The sequence below is a fragment of the Bidens hawaiensis genome, unplaced genomic scaffold (genome assembly GCF_021521415.1).
Source record: "Bidens hawaiensis isolate Kalapana, Puna unplaced genomic scaffold, B.hawaiensis_p1.1 tig00009190_1, whole genome shotgun sequence".
Classification (NCBI taxonomy): Eukaryota; Viridiplantae; Streptophyta; class Magnoliopsida; order Asterales; family Asteraceae; genus Bidens; species Bidens hawaiensis.
In genome coordinates this window covers 472,703-493,761 of record NW_027491677.1, presented here as the reverse complement: position 1 = coordinate 493,761, position 21,059 = coordinate 472,703, and the positions used below count along the sequence as shown (strand labels likewise).

The following is a 21,059-nucleotide window of genomic DNA, read 5'->3' as shown; positions in this document are numbered from 1 at the left end:
AGATGCTTAAAGCTTTCATATTGTGTCGTTGCGGTTTTAAGCGTTTTATGCTTAGAGCTTTACATATTGAATTCTAATGATCGTTGGAGTCTTACCTTTTTTTCTTGTAACTATTGAACATGCTTTTAAAAATTGTGATTTTGTTGGATGTTTGGCTTTCGTCTTGATGTAAACACTATTAAATAACCCTTGACTACTTGATTCTCACAGTTAGTATAAGTGATTTTAGTGTAATTGGGGATTAACTTGTTGATAAGGTTAACTACTTAACTGTAATATGAATCTAAATAAGCAGGATGCGGGGTACACACTTATTTGATCTTATTATAATTTATAATCCTATTGGTACATAGGAGGAAACCCCTAAGTCATGGGGTTCCAAGGGGGCGTTTTGGCGAGGGTCTGGGGTAGCGCCTCTGGTAGCAGGTCCAAGGGGCGGCCCCTGGCTGGGTCGAGCTCAGATTATCAGTTTTAGACATTAATTGCTTTATAAAATATATTAGAAATTTAATTTTATTAATTTCGTATATAATATTTTGGTGTCTAAATGGAGAGTACTGATGTATTTTGAATTTAAAATACATGATAACTGTCAAAGGCATTTATCAAGACCCCAACCCTAATAAACTGTTTCATGATCATATGAAGGATCTCTCTAGTTCATCATACTCTCACAAATATCATACTCAAGTCTTGCTCAAATTAATCTGTGTTTCCACCTTAAATAATTTTGATCTGATAGTGTTTACACGATTCTCAAATATTCAAAGATACTCGTTTGCAGAAATTACCCAATAGTTAGCAAGTAAATTCAATTTGTATTTGATTCAAACTCGTAATACTTATTTGTTATATTATATTCAAAATCCATGATACATGGACTATCTGATATGAAGCCCAGTGGCTTAAACTCATATTATTGTTTTGCGTTTTTTCTTCCACTACCTAATAATAAAACTACCAATCTTATGTGTCGACTCATGCATAAACCCTAGGTCGAACTCAACATGTCTAACAACATTCCTTTCGAAATCCAAGTTGAGATCATCAAAAGACTTCCTGTCAAACCTCTGATCCAATACAGATCGGTGTTGAAACAATGGAAGTCTCTTATCGATAGCTCTGAATTTATCGTTCAACACAACCGGGCTCAGCCACTTCATCTTTTGATAAGGCACAAAGTTCCTTCTGAGGAAAAATATGCTTTGGTGGTTGATGATGATTGTTTCCCACACCACAAGCCCCCTATAGTTTCTCCCATTTTGAAGCCTGGGAGGTATGGAACAATGCTCGGTTGCTCCAACGGGTTGGTGTGTTTGCATGGTAGTGGTCAAGATAAAAGCAAGAGTTTGATTGTTATTTGGAATCCATCAATTAGGAAATCTGTTGGTATAGAGTTGTGTATTGGATATGATGATGTTGGTTTTGGTGTTTGTCCTAAAACTAGTGACCCTAAGATTGTTAAGATTTCAACTAGTGCTCCGATGGACAAGAAGGCTGAGGTTTTCTCTTTAAGCTCGGGGGCTTGGAGAAGTGTACCATTGAATTTGCATAATATAACAAAGTTTTGGTTTTATCAAAAGCATGTAGTTATTGATGGGGTTATTTATTGGCTTGCCTTTGATTGTAATTTTCTTGCAAATAAAGGGTCTTGGCATGCTCGGATTATTTCATTTGATTTGACAAGTGAAGAATTTGGAGAAGTAGATCTTCCGGATTATTTAGCAGGCCCTAGAGATCTGAACATATCTAATCTCAAGGAGAGTCTTGTTGTGCTTAATTACTATAACCATGATGCAGGGAAACACGTTTGTGACGCATGGATGATGCTGAAAAATGGTGTTTTAAAGTCCTCGTTTACAAAACTGTTTACTTTTCAAGTTAATAAATCAAACGGTTCATCAATTTATAATATAATTGGATTCAGGACGAATGGCCAACTGATAATTGAACCGAAAGTCAAGCCTTATTGTGATGGGGAAAAAGAACTTCAAGTTTATGATCCCTCTCAGGACATATGAATGGTATTGGGATTTATGGTTCCTTATTCTGGATGACCACCTACACAGAATCACTATTGCTAATTAATCACCCTAATTCTAAGATTAAGTCATAGATGACGGTGGCCATATAGTTCATCTCGCATCTACCTTTTTTAATCTTATGTTATTTCTGTTCTATTTTATTTTTATATGGAAGACTTGTAAGGCCCCATTACCGGTAGCCCTACTTTAGTGTTGGATTTACTCATAAACGCGGTTCTAAATATCAGAGTTAATAAAAACTTTCGCGGAATAATATAAAAGTCAACTATTCATTACAACATCCATAACGTGTCTTTCAAAAACATAACATAAAACATAGCATTTCAAACATCACGACAATCTCCAGATGCCAGCCTCTTCGGATCCTGCCATGTGTCTTCCTCAAGCCAACTGCCTCAGTCGATTAGCCTGCGTGCATACTAAAAATCATCTACGCTGAGTGAGTTCTAGTTATCATACAACATACAATACATTCACATACTAGCATATGCACCTGGAGGTACATACCTTCATATCTTCTTACACACTTACTTACACACGTACTTTCATTCTTTCCTTCGTACTTACTTACATACTTTCATTCATACATATACGTTTTAAAGAGCATTCCGTCCTATAACCTTTGCCGATATTATTAGGGCCGGTTCCCTACGTTCGCCGATATTATTAGGGTCGGTTCCCTACATTCGCCGATACTATTAGGGTCGGTTTCCTTCATTCGCTGACATTATTAGGGTTGGTTCCCCACATTCGCGCTACTATAACATACCTGTCATTTACATACTTTCCTTGACGATATGTGCAATCTCCGAAGAGCGTTCACGTACCATCAACATTTCATACATATATTGTTCATACATCATACATATTCATAGATACGTCATTCATACATCATACATATCAATCATACCTTTAACTAACACTTGACGGCACATGTAATATCCGAGGATCGTTCATGCACCGTCAAGCAATCGTCATACATAAATCATACAAGGCATACACTTACCACCTAAGGTAAGTGTATTGACTATCACATCGAGTATGCACACAACCCCGAAAACATAACAGGAAGTGGGGCTAGAAACTCACCTCATTGCATTTGCGTTCACCGTTTACGGTTATTCCCTTCTTGAGCTGTGCACGACTAACTGTATAATAATTATACGTATCAATAAACTATCACTACACATATCGTCTTTCTACTTTAATTATTACCCTCAACTAACGGGGGTCCGGGGGCAGCGCCCCTGGCAGCGAGGTTCTAGGGGCGGCAGCCCCTAGCGGGGTCCAAGGGGCAGAGCCCCTGGCTAGGGTTATTGAAAATTTTATTTTCATTAACTGTCTTAACACATTTTCTATTAGAATTTTGAATCATTAAATAATTTGCTACTTAAAGCCCAAGGGCTTCTTTGTAATTAAATAATTCTTTTCTAAGTCCAGGGACCATTCTGTCATTCTGATAAACTTCTAATTCGTTACATTTCTCTTAACGAACTGGTCTTGGTAACGAACTGGACCCTCTAACGAATCAGTCCATATAGCGAACCAGTCCAAGTAGCGAACTGGACCTTCTAATTCGTTATCCCTTTAACGAGAATGACGCCCCAATTCGTTATCTTTTAACTATAGCGAATCAAGGGTAATTCGCTATCTTTTCCCCTAACGAACTGAAGCTAATTCGTTACGTTCCCACAGACGAATCAGCTTAGCGAACTACCTCTAATTCGCTAGTTACCCTTAGCGAACTAGGGTTAGGTCAGGGAATGTCAGAACATTCCATGACATTCTTCTTAACCTCGTATTAACTTTTCCGGCGCCGCCGCCGGAGAGCCGCCGGAAAACCGCGGATTCGTCGGAAAAACGAGTTTTAACTCGTTTTTCACCGTTTTTCGTCCCGTTCGATCCAGATCTGAGCTAGGGTGACCCCTAAGCTCATCATAGGTTCGGTTTATACCCGATTCCACCCGGATCTCGTGACTTAAACGGTTTAACGGTGTCGGCTCTCCGTTTCGTGATTATATACAACGGGTTTAAGCTCATACAATATCATACTATCATACCTTGGATCATGATCGGTTCTTCTATGTTCGGCTAGAGAGAGAGAGCGCTTAAGTGTGTGTTTTGGTGGTGTATGGAGTATGTGTAAAATGAATTAAATGGGTGATTAATGGTTTATATAATTATTGATCATGGGCTTAAGCCATGGTCTTTCCTTATTTCTTCCATAACCCATATCCATTTACCCAACACTGGTCCGACTCATAACAACTCATATTTCGTTTATTAACTGAAATCAGAAAACGGGATGTTACGAGACTGAAATTTTGTTAGGAAATTACATTAGTACATTGCATTCAAGAATCTTGAGGCCCTGCAATATATTTCCCGCAAGTATACATGATGGGTGCTTTATTATTGAATCATTTTCTACAAGTGTGTTATACTGAGCTTCGTCTTGGTTTAAACTCGAGTTCACATTTAAAGGGTCCTTTAAAACATTTGTAAGCTCAAGCACTTATATATGACAAATGTAGAGGCACAATCAAATACAAAAGCAATCTTATGTAAACTCCCGTCTGAACCGCATAAACACTTGTATTGTCTGCTTTAATGTTATATATAAGGTGGTAATTATGTAACCGCCTAACCAGAGAAAATGAGTGGTGGTGGGTTGTGTTGTATAATACTAATTTCACCAAATCAAGGGGGACCAAAACAGTAGTAGCTTACTCCAACAAAAATATATACAAAACCGAAACTTCCGATTTCCTTAAGCCTATCCTCATACTTCATCTTTAGTTCATGCATTACACGAATAAAAAACGTAAGAAGCTACAATATCAAAAGATCCCACAAGAATAGAAAAAAAAAGTAGTCAATGAAAACTGAAAACAGATGGGAATGCATCAAACAGAGTGTCTACAATCATAAACAATAAACAATGGTGCATTAAGTTCACAATTTTTTTTAAAGAATTGGAGTTTGTAAGGTAATTAGAATTTAAACTTGGAATAAAATTTTTGATAAAAAAAATGGATATAAAAGAAGTTGAATCCATCAAAGGAATTTAAATTTCTCATGTATTTCGTCGCATGTTCTAGCAAGTATACATGTTAAGATTGCAAACGTGCATACTCTTTATGCAACATTTGCTTTCAACTGAATATTTTATCTCGCGGATCCTTGTGTTCGGGTTAGACCCCGCTCTAGTTTTTTTCGAGTTTGACTCACACTCAGATACATTATGTTGGAGTTTTGGTTTTGTAGGATAGATAATCCTAACTATAATCATAATATAGAGGAAGATAGATATAAAATATAATCATAATCATGAAAATTCAAATTCGAATAATTTTTGTCTAATCTTTTCCAACGAGCACATTCGTTGAATCGTGAGATCAATGCTTAGACCAACAAACCGTCTTCGATGAGTATCAAATGTTGCAATCGCGAATCAAATATTCCATGATCCAGTCAGCCAAATTCTAAAACGATCAATCTTATGTGTGGCATGGACCATCACATATGAAGCCTATATTTTATCTTTATAAGCGAATCATCGGGTTGTATATATTCTCCATGATTCATGGATCATCGAATATGAAGCCCAGTAGCCCAAAACCAATCTTATACATCCTTAAATTACCCTAGGATCCCCGAACTCAAAGTTGAAAGTTGAATCCCACAATTAATTAAAAGTTTAAAACCCAAGTAAAGATGTCTGACAATATTCCTCTCGATATCCAAGTGGAAATCATAAAACGTGTTCTTCCAGTCAAATTTTTGATTTGGTTCAGATCGGTTTAACAATGGAAGTCTCTGATCGATAGCTCTGAGTTTATTAGTCAACACTACCTGGGGCAGCCGCTTCATCTTCTGGTAATGAGTCGAGTAGATTATTTATACCAAATTGTTTCAATTGCCGATGATGATAGTTTCCCGTTGTGTTCCACAAATCGTTGAGCAAAATACCTATGTCGAATTGATCGGTAGCTCTAACGGATTGGTTTGTTTGTATGGTTCCCGTCGATATCTGAATCTGAAGGAGAATCTGATTGTTCTTTGGAATCCATCAATTAGGAAATCTGTTGAGATATCCTTTCCGTTGGCGTTGGCTTTGGGGTTTGTCCTAAAACTAGTGAACCTAAGATTGTCAAGATGACACGTGTAACGCATTCCGAGGATTGGCAGGCTGAGGTTCTTACATTAAGCTCCCGGACTTGGAGAAGTGTACCAATGCCTTATATATTATCTGAATATATATTTATATCTAATCAGGTAGTCATAGATGGGGTTATTCATTGGCTTGTTTTGAAATCCAGATCTCAGTATCTGATTATTACATTTGATTTGGTAAGTGAAGAATTTGGAGAATTACACCTTCCAGAAGATTGTTTAGAAGGCTCTGGCGATCTGTCAATTTCAAAGCTAAAGGAGTCTCTTGTTGTGGTTACATATTTCGATGAACATTATGGCGGAATTTATGATCAATCTGATGTTTGGATGATGAAGAAAGATGGTGATCTAAAACCGTCATACACAAAAAAGTTCACTGCTAGTATTGAATTGCCATTTGATTCGAAGGGTTTTTAATAGCTGGATTTAAGAATAATGGAGAGCCAATAATGGATATATATAGAACCGATTTCGCCGACGAATGCCAAAGTAGTTATTCGGAACTTAAAGTTTATGATCCTTTCTCAAAACAACTCAAATGTCTTGGGATCAGTATCCCTCGTATCCCTTGTGATTCGCCGGGGTTAACCTTTTACTCAGAGTCACTGCTCCTGCTTAATCACCGCGATTCTAAGGTATTATGGCATTGATGATGGTTAATTGCCATATTTTATTATATTGCATCATAACCGTCCTACTTTTGATTGATTGTCAGTGGATTATACGTTTCTAACAATATTTGCAATGTCATTATACCCTTCAATGAATCTGTTATCCATGTTGTTTAGGTAGTTTTTCTCATTGATTATAGTATTAGTTGGTTAAGCTTCCTTAATATTTGCGATTTGTATCGAAAACCTCTAAATATAACACAAAAACATCTTCATAATAAACGAGTTTTTTATTTTCTACTAAAGATTTTGGGGAAATTAGTAAAATCACATAACAAGTTGAATGTATTAAATACGAAAAGCTTTTGAATTGTCATATATAGTTAAAATTGTGATGAAACAAGGCTGCAGATGCGAAGCTTGTGAAGAATGTAGCAACAATTGACGATAACCATTTCAAAATCGTATCCAAAATATTCGCTATAAATTTATATTGAATCCCAATGAGACTGCCAATGCTGGACTCCGTACCTTTGGAATCAAATTCTTGAATCGGATCATAGATATCCGTTTTAACCAAATCCCGAAACCTCTTAGTTTAAGAAAAAATAAAACAATATCTGGGCTAGGCCTCCAAAAGCATAAATCGATCATCTAAAGAAGCTTAACATTTTTACTATGCATAGTTATCTAATCCCCCTTAAACTTTTCGAATTGTTTTGAATAGCAATAAGCGAAAACCTTTTTAACCCCAATCCCCTTCCTTTTTAATACCCGAGATAGATAGTTGTGGTATGTTTTTGTTTTTGTTTTTGTTTTTTGTTCCAACTCACTTTTTTCCATTCGCTCCGATTCACTTGGTGCCTTACGTTAATCTCCTATTCAACCATTCGTTATAACCTCCAAGACCGATTGAGAGGAGTTTAACTTAATCTCCAAAGCCCTCATAGTTCTTTGGGACGTATTCCATTACTTCAAATTATCTTTCAATCGTTTTAAAATTTCTTTAGAATAAAAATCCCGTTCGTGGAGTCTGGATCCACTTATTGCCGCCAATTGTTCTCGGTCTCCTCTTCTAACCCAACAATAGACATCCAATTAGGGGTGTCCAAAATACCCGAACCCGATTAACCCGACCCAACCCGAACCCGAATAAGCAAATTCGGGTCGGTTTAAATAGAGTCAAAAAGTATTAATGGGTTATTCGGGTTAACCCGAATTGTTAATAGGGTCGGGTTTCGGGTTTACTCAAGTACTATAGCACATAGACTCCTCAGTGACGTACAGTTTTATTTTAGTTGTCCATAAGTACCCGTATAATTGGCACATTCATATTGGCACGTTGGACCAATTTCAATTTAGTTTGTTATATTTTGACCCCTTTAATATTGATTCACTATGTTTTGGTACATTTGACAAACATCTAAACAACTATGGATTACCAATCATCATTTTGTATCAATATCGTCGATTAGATGTGTTTCAAAAGTTTCTTCTAATTTAACTTATAAATTAATTATGAAGATTATTCAAATACTTAATATCATGAAATAAAGTAGAATTATTTATTATTTTTTTGTTAATTTCTATATAATACAGAGAAAATAGTAAGGAAAACAACTAAAACACCACTACACTAGATGCTCTATAAGGCTAAGTGTAATGGGCGACAAGAAGGGGCGAATTTGGGGAGGAACACCGCCCCCGGGGTGATTTTGGGGCGGGGGCGGGAGGTTTTTGTCGCCGGAAGAGGAAAAGAAATATTATTATTATATTACTATGTGTGTTATACATACATACACACACACACACACACAAATATATATATATATATATATATATATATATATATATATATATATATATATATATATATATAGAAAGGTTAAAATAAGAATAAGAAGTTTCCTAAAAATGGTAAGAACCAACAAATTTTTGACATTTGGCATTACAAATTATGGTGAAAGAACAATTCTAGGAAACTATGTTGGTTATAATGATTAAAGAGTATAACTAGGAAACTATGTCGGTTATTGGTAGTTTTAAATCTCAGTCATTGATTAACATGATCCAATGACTATGATTTATTCCTAGTCTTTCTAGGAAACTACTTATTTTTAGGATAACCCTCCCCTATATATATATATATATATATATATTACTATTTGTAGCTCCTACACCATTACACTCCAAAAACAAATTCCCACCTCTTGCTGACTGGGCGCCACGTGTTGTAATTCGCTTCAATTTGTAGCCCCTCCACTACGCATACCCTAATAGAGAACAGTTTAACACTATGTATTTTGTTGTGAGCGTGTAAAAAGTAGGAAAATAAATACTTAATAAGTGTTCGTGAGTAAGATAAATACATAAATAGAGGGTTGGATGTGAAAGAATTTTAAAAAGTAAACAAAACTTAGAGAAAAAAAATATATGTTTTTTTAGTTAAGTTCATAGAGATGGAGGTTCATATATGAATGTTCGGGTAAACTTTTGGACTCAACACCTAAACCCCCAACTTAAACATATGAGTTATAATATAATACATGGTATATGAAGCCCAGTTGCCCATATTTCACACCCGCATAATAAACAAACCTTACGTTGCTGTTTCCATCCAACTCTCAGTTGAAAGTTGAATCCCAAAAACTCAAGATCCAACTCAAAATGTCAGCCAACATTCCTTTCGAAATCCAAGAGGAAATCCTCAAACATGTTCTTTCTACCAAATCTTTGATTCGGTTCAGATCGGTTTCGAAACCATGGAAGTCTCTGATCGATGGCTCTGAGTTTATCACTCATCACAGCATCAACACTCAACCGCATCATATACTGTTTGAGTGCAAATATGTTCTAAACAAAGGAGACTTTGCGCACATATATCTTTCGATTGTGCTGTGTTTGCATGGTTTAAATCCATTGAATAATAAGAGGCTGATTCTTGTTTGGAATCCATCAATTAGGAAATCTGTTGGTATATCGATGCCTTATCGACCAACTGTTCTTGGTTGTGGAGTTTGTCCTAAAACTAATGACATTAAGATCGTCACGATTACACGCATTGACAGAAGTCTATCTGAAATTGTCTGGAAGGGTGAGGTTTTTACATTAAGCATCGGGGCTTGGAGAAGTGTGCCTACTAATCTAGGTTTGCCTCATAAACCAATCGATTTTTCAGATAATCAAGTGGTTGTAGATGGGGTTATTTATCGGGTTGCTTGTGATTTGGGTACTCATCATGTGATTATATCATTTAATTTGACAAGTGAAGAATTGTTAGAGGTAGTTGTTCCAGATAGTTTAGCACACGCTAGACATCTATCAATCTCTAAGCTTGACGGTTCTCTTGTTGTGCTTAAGTGCAATGAGGATCCCGTCGTTTGCGATGTATGGATGATGAACAAAAATGGTGATTCATTTTCCTTGTTTACAAAACTATTTAGTGTTAGTTTTAACAACACAAGTGATACACTATTTAATAAACCAACTGGATTTAGGAAGAATGGTCAACGGATAACGAAACACGCACGTATGTGTAATGGTAGAATCCAAATAACACTTGAATTTTATGGTCCAGGCTCAGAACGTAGCAATGGTATTGGGATAGGTGTATACCATAACTCGATATTCTGGATGACCTCCTACACAGAATCACTACTTCTGCTTAATCAATCCGATAGATTCTATCGTTGGGTGAAAATTGGTGCGGGTCTCCAATATTCCTTTTTGTTTATTTGTGAGTTTATATTGTTTACTACCATCACCATTGGGTTAGTTTATTTAAGATAGTAATTTTTACACTTGTTTGTTTTATGTGGAATGTTTAAAAGGTTGCATTTAGAGTTTAATAATTAAATATTTTGAATCTTTTTTGTACTTTGTACATTTTTAAAAATATTTATAATATATATGATGACATCAGGTTCTTATATCTGGTACAACAAATGAATAGGTAAGGTATTTCAGTTCGAGTTCGATGTTTGGCCTGGTTATGAAAAAGTTAAATAGAACCGATGCACGAGGTATCTCAAAATTAAGCCAGTCAAGTTAAATAGGCCAAATTAATCTTTGAACAAAAAACGCTTTTCAATTGTTTATAACAATTTCTCCCCGCGTAAGTTGTCACCTATTTTTGTCGAACTGTATTGAAGTATAACTGGAGAGGAGGGTGGATGTGAATGGGGAAGGAAGATTAAACATGTTTGGGTGCCATGTTCGGGTTAGTGTCGCAATAGGCTAGAGCAACCAGATGATGTGTAACCATGTCTATAATAAAGTGATGCATGAGCTTTATGTGTTTTGATCTATAGTGCAAATGGGTTTGCTTGCTAGGATTTATAGCAACATATTGACAGAATAGATTGTAGTAGCACACTAGCACCCATCTCTGTTAGACCTAAATCTTCAGGATGTTGTTGCTGAGATATACTAAACTTCCGTGTTTGGCAATCAACTGTCGTTTGCTTCTTTGAACTCCAACTGATCACACCACTACCAACTGAAAAGGCATAAGTAGAGACACTTTTGTGATCGTCTACACAACTTGCCCAATCACTATCAATGAAGTCACGCAACTGAATGTTGGCAACTTTGTCATACCATATGCCAAAGTGTGTCGTCCATGCAATATACCAAATATACTCCTTCTGTTCCATTAAAAGTGTCCATATTTTATTTTTTGTTTGTCCCATTACTAGTGTCAACTTTCAAAATTTATTGGCCAATTTCCAAGTTTACCTTTATGCACACACAACTAATATTAAAAAAAATATTGATGGACCCAATTTTCAGGGGCATTATTATCATTTGGTAAACAAAAAAAGTAATCATTCAATGACTTTGTATTTTTCAAACCATAACATTTTTAATGGGACGGATAGAGTATTTATTAAGACTAGACGACCTTAACATACTAGAACTAGGAAATTTAAATAACTTAACCCACTAGGACTAGGAAACTTAAATAAAGATAAAACATAAAATAAAAAGACAAACTTGATCTCCTCTTTTTCCTTCCCTTGAGATCGACCTTTCCACCCTTCTGTTTATCTTTAAACGAATCAGGATTAAATATATCAAATAGAACTTGAACAAGAGATATCTCAAAATTAAACTAGTCAAGATAAATGGTCTAAGAGTATACTCACTTAATTCCCCAACATCCAACCTAAACAAATTCTTTATTCTTTTATAACGTTTAACATGACAACAATATATTATATGATAAACTAGTCAAGTTAACCATTCTATGAGACTAGTTTAAACTTTCGGGCATTAAAACCCTAAGGCCCAACTTAAACAAATTGTAAATTATGAACCCATATTTCATCTTTGTAAACCCTAGTTGCCATCAAACTTAAAGCTGAAAGTTGAAGTTGAATCCTCCAAAATCAAACTTGAACTCAAAATGTCTGACAAGTTGAAGTTTTCCCATTGTGTTCCTCCGGATATTAAGCTAGTTACTGAAGCCTTATTGTTCGATTCCTCTAATGGATTGGTGTGTTTGTATGGTTATCATGGATCTCGAGAGGATAGACGGGTTGTTCTTTGGAATCCATCAATTAGGAAATCTATTGGTATATTATTAAATGACACATTGGGATCAAGTGCTGACTGTGCTGTTGGTTTTGGGGTTTGTCCTCTAACTAGTGACACTAAGATTGTCAATATTACACGTGCATCGTCTTCCATGGATTGGCATGCTGAGGTTTTTACATTAAGCTCGGGAGCTTGGAGAAGTATACCGGTGAATCCGCCTCTGTCTATTAATTTTTATATATATTTTTATACTGATCAGGTAGTCATTGATGGGGTTATTCATTGGCGTGCTTATGAAAGGATTACAAATTATACGAGGATTATTACATTTGCTTTGACGAGTGAAGAATTTGGAGAAGTGCAGCTTCCAGATAGTTTTAAAAGCTCTAAGTATCTGGCAATCTCCAAGTTTAAGGAGTCTCTTGTAGTGGCTAAATATTTACGAGAAGATTTCTATGCCCCAATTCGTGATGTATGGATGGCAAATGCGGATCTGAAGACCTTGTTTACTGAACTATACAGTAGCGTCAAAGAATCAGCAGATTCAGACCGTTTTAAAATAATTGGATTTAGGAAGAATGGAGAGCTGATAACCGAACATATATATGATATCGGTTATGATTGTCTCTCATTAGAACTTTTGGTTTTTGATCCCTGCTCAAAACAATTTAATGGTCTATATAACGCCTTTGATTCAGCGTTCAAGACAACCTCATACTCTGAGTCACTACTCCTGCTTAATTACCATGATTTCACGATTCAGACGCCATAGGTGATGGTTGCCAAATTTCATGGTCTGCTTTTTATTTATAAATCTTATATTTCAATTGTATGTCCTGGTCTTTCTTAATATTATAGGAAGACATAAATTTTATTACTAAAGTCATCTTTTGATCGATTGTTATTCGAGTATACATTTTTGACGAAATCCGCAATGTCATGATACTCTTTAAAGAATTTCTTTAATCTATACTTAAATTGGCAATCTTCTATATCTTCATTAAACTTCTCTATCAATATCTTTTAAATTGAATAACATAATCGCAGATGTGACAATCTCACCCCATTTTAGTCATCACGTCTTACCCTAAGCGGACTGCGAGGGAGCGCTGTGGGTGATCTTCAATGTGATGTAATCCGAGTGACCCAACAAATTTTGACACCGACCCATTTAATTTTAAAACCGGCCCCATGATATTTTTTACACCTATTCTACAAGAAAGATTTACTTAAACTTTAAAATTGTACAAATATAGTTACATCAACCAATTATAATTTAATTAACAATTGTTAAACATCTAAAATCATTTTATATAAATTAAACATACGAGCCCATTTTAATCTAAACTCATTAACCATTAGATCCAAATACTTAATAACTAATTTAAACCCAAAACACCATTTAATCAGTCATTTTTATGAATAAAAGTTAAATCAATTAAAAAAGAGAGAACAACATATTTAATTAACCACCCTATACCCAGAAGTCGACTTTTTAAACTAAAAACTCAATAATGATTCTGCCGAGATGGCTACTTCCATAAGTCGACTTTTTAAACTAAAAACTCAATAATGATTCTGCCGAGATGGCTACTTCCATCAGCTGTAGGGATGTGCATTAGTCAGGTTTGGGCTCAAAACGAACCAATGTGAATTATCAACAGAACGCATCGAAGTCAGGGAAAACTTCTTGACGAATCCGTACAATTTTTTTTCTTTCCGAAGATTCACTCCTTGATGGTCATATTAACGGGTTAACAACGGTTAGCATTTTTTTTAAAAGGATTGAATATTGTTTCTCGGGTTCGAATAAAAAATAGACTATATGTAATGTCTTCATGGTCTATTAAAAAAAAGAAGATTCAAACTTAACATTATCTAAAGGTTTCTCTAGTTAAATGGACTAGTGGTTTAAACCTTAGACCATTTTTAAATAGCTTTATCTTATAACAGGGCCAATCCAAAATATGGACTCATCCATGATTCTTGAACCAAAATTATAAGGCCGTCTCTGAGAATTATCAAAATTTGGACGAAGGCGAAAAATAAGGTTTTCTATTGTAAGGTGGTGTTTTTCTTCCCATGATCCATGAGTCTGCCGAGATGGCTACTTCCATCAGCTATAGCCTATAGGGATGCACATGAGTCAATTTTGGGCTAAAAATTTTTGATCCTTAGGTAAAGGGGGTTTTTTGTTGGATTTAAACAATAAAATATTTAAATAGATTTACTTAATTGGTTATGATTTTGGTTGTGCAATATTTTTTTCCATGAACATAGGCTTAAATAAGTTGAGTATTTAGGTTTAAACATTCAAAAAAATATTTTTATGCATACAAATATATATAAATTTGAAAAAATAATCAGGCCTACCGGATGTCTGGTTGGTGGCGTCGACCTTTCAAAGCCGGCAATGATAACCATTAGGGGTGTTCTTCGGGTTTCGGTTTTTTTTTGTCGGGTTCTTTGGGTTTCAAAGTTTTAATCTTGACCCGAAACCCAACCCAAATCTCTCACGGGTTTTATGGGTTCGGGTTGGGTTAATCGGGTTTTGAATATCCTAGAAAACAAAACATAAAACTAATTTTTTTTTAAAAACTACAATGCTAAAATTAAAACAACAAATGTTTCTTTGCTTATAACACAAATAATCAAATAAATAATAAACTAAACTAACTTGATAAAACAATCCAAAAGAAGAGTAAAACTAACTCGAACCATAATCGTATTCAATCGGGCGTGTTTGGTTGTTCGATTACGGTTGCTATTAGTAATAAACGGAAAACATAAATTAATAATAAGCAATCGATCCATAATAGTTATAATAACAACAGTCGATTAAGCCAGATTCTGATAACTTTAGTGGCTAAAACTTAGCCTATTATACATAAAAATATATTTAATTGCATAACTAAAAGTTTATTTGGGTTTTTCAAGCTGACCCAAATCTTATAAATCAAACCCGAGAACCAACCCAAATTACTTTGGTTCGGATACGGGTTTTTTCGGGTTGAGTTTCGGGTTTCGGGTAAAAGTGACAACCTTAATAACTATTAACAATAATTATTTGTGTCTATCTCTATTCGGTTGTAATTTGTATTAATATATATTGTTTCCATATTTCTAATCACAAGGTCGGTGTTTCTCTTCCCCATTATATGGTAAAAACCCCACAATCAAAATCGAAGGACTAAATGCCTGCTAACATCCCTTTTGAAATCCAAGAGGAAATCCTCAAACATGTTCTTTCTACCAAATCTTTGATTCGGTTCAGATCGGTTTCAAAACCATGGAAGTCTCTTATCGACGGCTCTGAGTTTGTCACTCGTCACCACAAGGCTCAGCCGCTTCATCTTTTGATAATGTATAGAGGATCTGAATCTTATGAGGATAAATTTGTTTTAGTAGCTGATGACGATTGTTTTCCCGACCACAAGTTTTCCCCTATTGATTGTCCTATTGTTAAGTCGGCTGCGGCTAAACCAATGCTAGATTGCTCTCACGGGTTGGTGTGTTTGCTCGGTTATCATCGAGTTCAAAGGAAGAGTATGATGGTTCTTTGGAATCCATCAATTAGGAAATCTGTTAATATACCGGTGCCATCTGCATGGGATGCTTATGGTTTTGGTGTTTGTCCTAAAACTAGTGACCCTAAGATTGTCAGGATTGCACATGGACCACGTCAAACTTCTTCCATGGATCGGTATGCTGAGGTTTTCACATTAAGCTCTGGGGTTTGGAGACGTGTATTAATGAATTCCCAGTTCAAATTTTTGCACTTTTCGATTGGTCATCATGCAATTATTGGTGGGGTTATCTATTGGGTTGCTTATGAATATGACCATCTTTCAAATACTATTATTATGGGTCTAACTCGTTCTCGAATTATTTCATTTGATTTGGAAAGTGAAGAATTTGGAGAAGTAGAACTTCCGGATAGTTTAGTGGGCCCTGATTATCATCTATACATAGCTAAGCTCAAGGAGTCTCTTGTTGTGCTTAATTACCGTAAACGTTATCCAGGGGGGCAACGAGTTTGTGACGCGTGGATGTCGGAAAATGGTGTTTCAAAGTCCTCATTTACCAAACTATTTACCTTTCAGGATAATTCATCAAATGCTTCAAAATTTTATAGGATAATTGGATTTAGGACTAATGGCCAACCGATAATTAAACTGAAACAGATTCCTCCTATGGTAAAAGAACTTGAGGTTTATGATCCCAGATCTAAGCACCTCAACGGTATTGGGATCTATGGTTACTCATTCGAGATGACCTCTTACACAGAATCACTATTGCTGCTAAATCACTCTAATTCCATGATTAAGTCGTAGATAATGGTGGCCGTATATCATCTTGCATCTACCTTTTGTTAATCTTAACTATTTTCATGTTTTATTCTTGTTCCTTTATATTTTATGGAAGACAGAACATACTTTATAAGCATGCAATGAATGTTGATCTTATATTATTTGGTTGTTAAATTTAATGTTTATGTTGGTGTAATTTGTATTAAACTTATGTTAAGAACAATATTTAAACACCTCGTGGAGACCTAGCTTCCGTTGATTGGTGAATCCCACACAAACCTGTTGCTAATTTCCAGCACTCTCAATGCGGGTTCGATCGATTACAGGGCCGTTGATGGATCCATCACACAAATTTGGTATTTGAGTGCTTGCATGAATACACCAGGAGCCCTAGCCACACGCATGAAGTACTTGCTCGATGTTGTTTAAGGACGACATGTGATGACAACGGGGAACTACTTATGAGCTTCAATTAGTCGCTTGTAGTGGGCTTTCCCAAGAATGGTCCACCCGATACTCATGGTAATTTATCCGTGTAAGGATCTAACCACGTGGTTTTACGATGATTTAAAGGTAATGATGAAACAAAGAAGGATAAATTAATAGTAAACCACATGCATGATTATGATCGATGATATGATCAAGAAGAGTCGGAAAGATTAAATTAGAAATTTGAGATGACAAAAAAATGATAAGATTACTTTAAATTGTAGGCGGTTCTTTTGCGTTGCCTTGAATCGTGACTTGCAATCTAATGAATTGAACGAACTCCAGAGACACCTACTATAGCCAGTTTTAGGAATGTGCATGAGTCGGTTGTGGGCTTAAAACGAGCCGGTGGGAATCATCAATAGAATGCAAGGAAGTCAGCGAAAAACTCTGGATATGAATCCATGGTGGTGAAGGATGCGACGATGGCTTCTAGTAGGAGTTTTAGTTCCTTTGCTAAATTCCTTCACAATTTAGAAGGAATATTGAGGAATTACTTTATGCGAGCAATTTGAGCATATCAAGACCAATTCCATTCATATGTTTACCAAACACATTAAGAAACAGAATTTAATTTCTTAATCGTGTTAGACATGTCGTCTCATGTAACCTCTTTATTAGACATGTTCAGCTAAGTTTTTTTAAGAAAAAGACATGTTTACGTAAACGCGTCATGTTGGGCTTAATAGTTCATGTATGATCCATGGACCCATCAATCACATATGAAGCCCATATTTCACATCCTTATATAGTAAACAAACCATTGGTCGCTATTTCTATAAATCTGAAAAGTTGAAAGTTGAATCTCCCAAAATCAAATCACACTCAAAATGTCTGACCACATTCCATTCGAAATCCAAGTGGAAATCATCAAACATGTTCTTCCAGTCAAACCTTTGATTCGGTTCACATCGGTTTCAAAACAATGGAAGTCTCTTATCGAAAGCTCTGAATTTATCACCGATCACAGCGTCAACCAGACTCAGCCTCATCACCTGCTGGTAATGAACAAACTAGAATCCGAGTACCAATTTTTTTCAATTGTTGATGATGATAGTTTCCCGCGGCACAAGTTTTCCCCTCATGTTCCCCCAACTGTTAAGCTAGTGACCGGTGTCTTAATGCTCGATTGCTCTCACGGATTGGTGTGTTTGCATGGTTCTCATTCATATCTAGAGAATAATATGATTGTTCTTTGGAATCCGTCAATTAGGAAATCTGTTAGTATACCATTACCATTGGTGTCAAGCACTGTTGGTTTTGGGGTATGCTGTAAAACAAGTGACCCTAAGATTGTCAAGATGACACGAATAACTTCTTCCATGGATTGGCAGGCTGAAGTTTTTACTTTAAGCTCTGGAGCTTGGAGAAGTGTTCCAGTGAATCTGCCTCGGTCACTAGATGTTTTTAAATATCGAGCTGGTCAGGTAGTCGCAGATGGGGTTATTTATTGGCGTGCTCGAGATTTGATTACAAAGAAAACTAACAAGATTATTTCATTCGATTTAACTAGTGAAGAATTTGGAGAAGTACGCCTTCCAGATTGTTTAGGAAACCCTAAATATCTGACAATCTTAAAGCTTAAGGAGTCTCTTGTTGTGGTCACATACAAATATGAAGATGAATTTGGCCGGAGCCGAGTTTGTGATGTATGGATGATGAAGAAAAATGGTGATGTTAAGTCCTTGCTTACAAATATATACATTAGTAGTAAAGAATCACATGGTTCAGTAAGTTATGAGATAGTTGGATTTACGAAGAATGGAAAGCCGATAATGGATCATATATACCATGATGGGTGTGTCTCATCAACACTCAAAGTTTATGACCCTTGCTCGAAAGGCATTAGTGATCTTGGGATTGTTGACTCGCGTCTTGCGCCGTTCAAGATGACCTCCTACTCAGAATCGCTACTCTTGCTTAATCACCCCGATTCTATGATTTTTTCTGCTTTTAATTAATCCTATATCATCATGAATCATAACAATGCTATTTTTATGATTCTGTCTACTTTTTATTAAACCTATTTGTCATTTTTTTGTTCTGATCAACTTTATTATCATAAGGACATAAATTTTATTTTAAATAACGTTAATGCAATACATACACGCAATCTATTTATATTTTTCTGAAGTTATAGTAATAGCCAGTTGCAACACGGCATTTCGTTTACTACATGAAGTCATCTTTTGATTGATTGTTAACGATGTCACACCCGGCCCTGAGCGGCGGAAACAGCCGGGCGCGCGCGAGTGGGAATTGATACTTAAGCACGGGCCATTGCAAACATTCAAAGTAAGATTTTCATTGCGCATGAAAAGTTTAATACAAATACATTACATTGTTTAAAAATTTCATAAAAACATCCAAGTATAAAAATTGTTGAAGATTTCCACGCCATATCCCCATGCGCGGCGGGAACAACCACGCGCATCGAAGGGATAGAACTAAAATCTTCCAAAAAGCTAGTTTAGATGTTCAGCGTGAGGTGCTCTAAGTGTGACTCCATGCGCTACCTAGTTATCTCCTGAAAGACGCGTAAAAACATTTGAATCAGTATAAACTGAGTGAGTTCACAAGTCTTAGTAACTTGATAAATCGTATTGCATCATAATCTTGATACAAATCATTCTGAAACATAATTCTGATAGCATCATTAAAACACATGCTTGGTAAAACATAGTTCTATCAAGATATTCTGATAAAATCGTTCCGCGGGTTACGCGCGAACATTTCTGGGAACTGTGCTCGTCTATGCAAAGTGGCGCTGCCACTACGAGCTAAAATAAGTAATATCGTCCCGCGGGTTACGCGCGAACGTTTCAGGAACATGTGCTCGTCCATGCAAAGTGGCGCTGCCACTACGAGCTAAAATAATAATTCCGTCCCGCGGGTTACGCGCGGACGTTGTGCCGGAAAACAAGGCGCTCGTCCATGCAAAGAGGCGCGACCCCTACGAGCGGGCTCAAACCCATAGTACTGCCCCATGACCATACTAGGCACTCGTCCATGCAAAGAGGTGCGACCCCTACGAGTGGGTGGATCAAACCAGCAGTCCCTACCCTTAGAGTTCCAGTGGTAAAGTGATCACTTACTCGAGTTCTAGCGCACATACATCGAAAACCTTAGATAACCGTTTGCATTACTCATCATGAAACATAACTTAAACACATAATCGCTTGCATAGCTTGTAAGTATACCATGATAAAACATTATTTAAGTACGTGTCCCTCGCCCCGAAAACAGTTTAAAAAAAAATAGTGAAAACAGTGAAAATAGGGGCTGTGAGACTCACCTGTGGTTCTTGTTAAGGGATTAATCGAGATTCGGGTTTTCTTGGTGTTGGCCCCGGAATCGAAGGTCTAGTAACTGGAACGGAATCGAAAATAACGGATGCTCGGGAGATGATTAGTGCAAGTTTGCAGTTCTTTGGAGTGTGTTTTGAGTGATAATTTAGGTTACATATTTATAGGCAAACTCAAGGGAACACAATCCCTTGCTTTAGGGGATTGAAATCTTTTCATATCTAGGTGTAATGATGATAAGGTATGGAAATTATTATTGTTTATTGTTTATTTAAAAGTGGAGGAGTGGACAAAAGATCTTGATTTGATTTGGACAGGACATGCAGGTCTGGGGTTGGTGAGAATAGGGTGGCTGACAGTTGACTTTTCATGTTACAGTGTGCTTTTTCAGGTACTTTTGTCAGTGTACAGTAAAAAGTGGAAAATCTCTGAAACACGCTACTGTTTCCTTTTGGGCGGGAGTAATCTCCTTATGTCTGGAGAATAGACTAAGTGTTCTGTGCGCATCACTTTGTGCGCATAGCTTTCTGCGTGAAGGACATTTCTTTGCTGCGGGTAGGTGCGTAACCTTCTCGCAGTTGGGGA

At 36.3% G+C, this 21,059-nt stretch overlaps 3 protein-coding genes across 3 annotated transcripts; all 3 read left to right on the top strand.

Annotated features, from left to right (window-relative positions):
- Window positions 1-1,007: 1,007 nt before the first annotated feature.
- On the top strand, window positions 1,008-2,021 carry LOC143531503 (putative F-box protein At3g51171). The gene has a single exon (XM_077026786.1). It carries the CDS (start codon window positions 1,008-1,010, stop codon window positions 2,019-2,021), a length of 1,014 nt encoding a protein of 337 aa, XP_076882901.1.
- A 13,543-nt stretch (window positions 2,022-15,564) lies between these two features.
- Window positions 15,565-16,704, top strand: LOC143531502 (F-box protein CPR1-like). The gene has a single exon (XM_077026785.1). It carries the CDS (start codon window positions 15,565-15,567, stop codon window positions 16,702-16,704), a length of 1,140 nt encoding a protein of 379 aa, XP_076882900.1.
- A 1,006-nt stretch (window positions 16,705-17,710) lies between these two features.
- On the top strand, window positions 17,711-19,130 carry LOC143531501 (F-box/kelch-repeat protein At3g23880-like). Its single transcript, XM_077026784.1, has one exon. It carries the CDS (start codon window positions 18,000-18,002, stop codon window positions 19,128-19,130), a length of 1,131 nt encoding a protein of 376 aa, XP_076882899.1. The 5' UTR covers window positions 17,711-17,999.
- Window positions 19,131-21,059: the final 1,929 nt, after the last annotated feature.

Excerpts from the sequence above, each read along its gene's own strand:
- LOC143531503 (XM_077026786.1), top strand. The coding sequence starts at position 1,008 with ATGTCTAACAACATTCCTTTCGAAATCCAAGTTGAGATCATCAAAAGA.
- LOC143531502 (XM_077026785.1), top strand. The coding sequence starts at position 15,565 with ATGCCTGCTAACATCCCTTTTGAAATCCAAGAGGAAATCCTCAAACAT.
- LOC143531501 (XM_077026784.1), top strand. The coding sequence starts at position 18,000 with ATGTCTGACCACATTCCATTCGAAATCCAAGTGGAAATCATCAAACAT.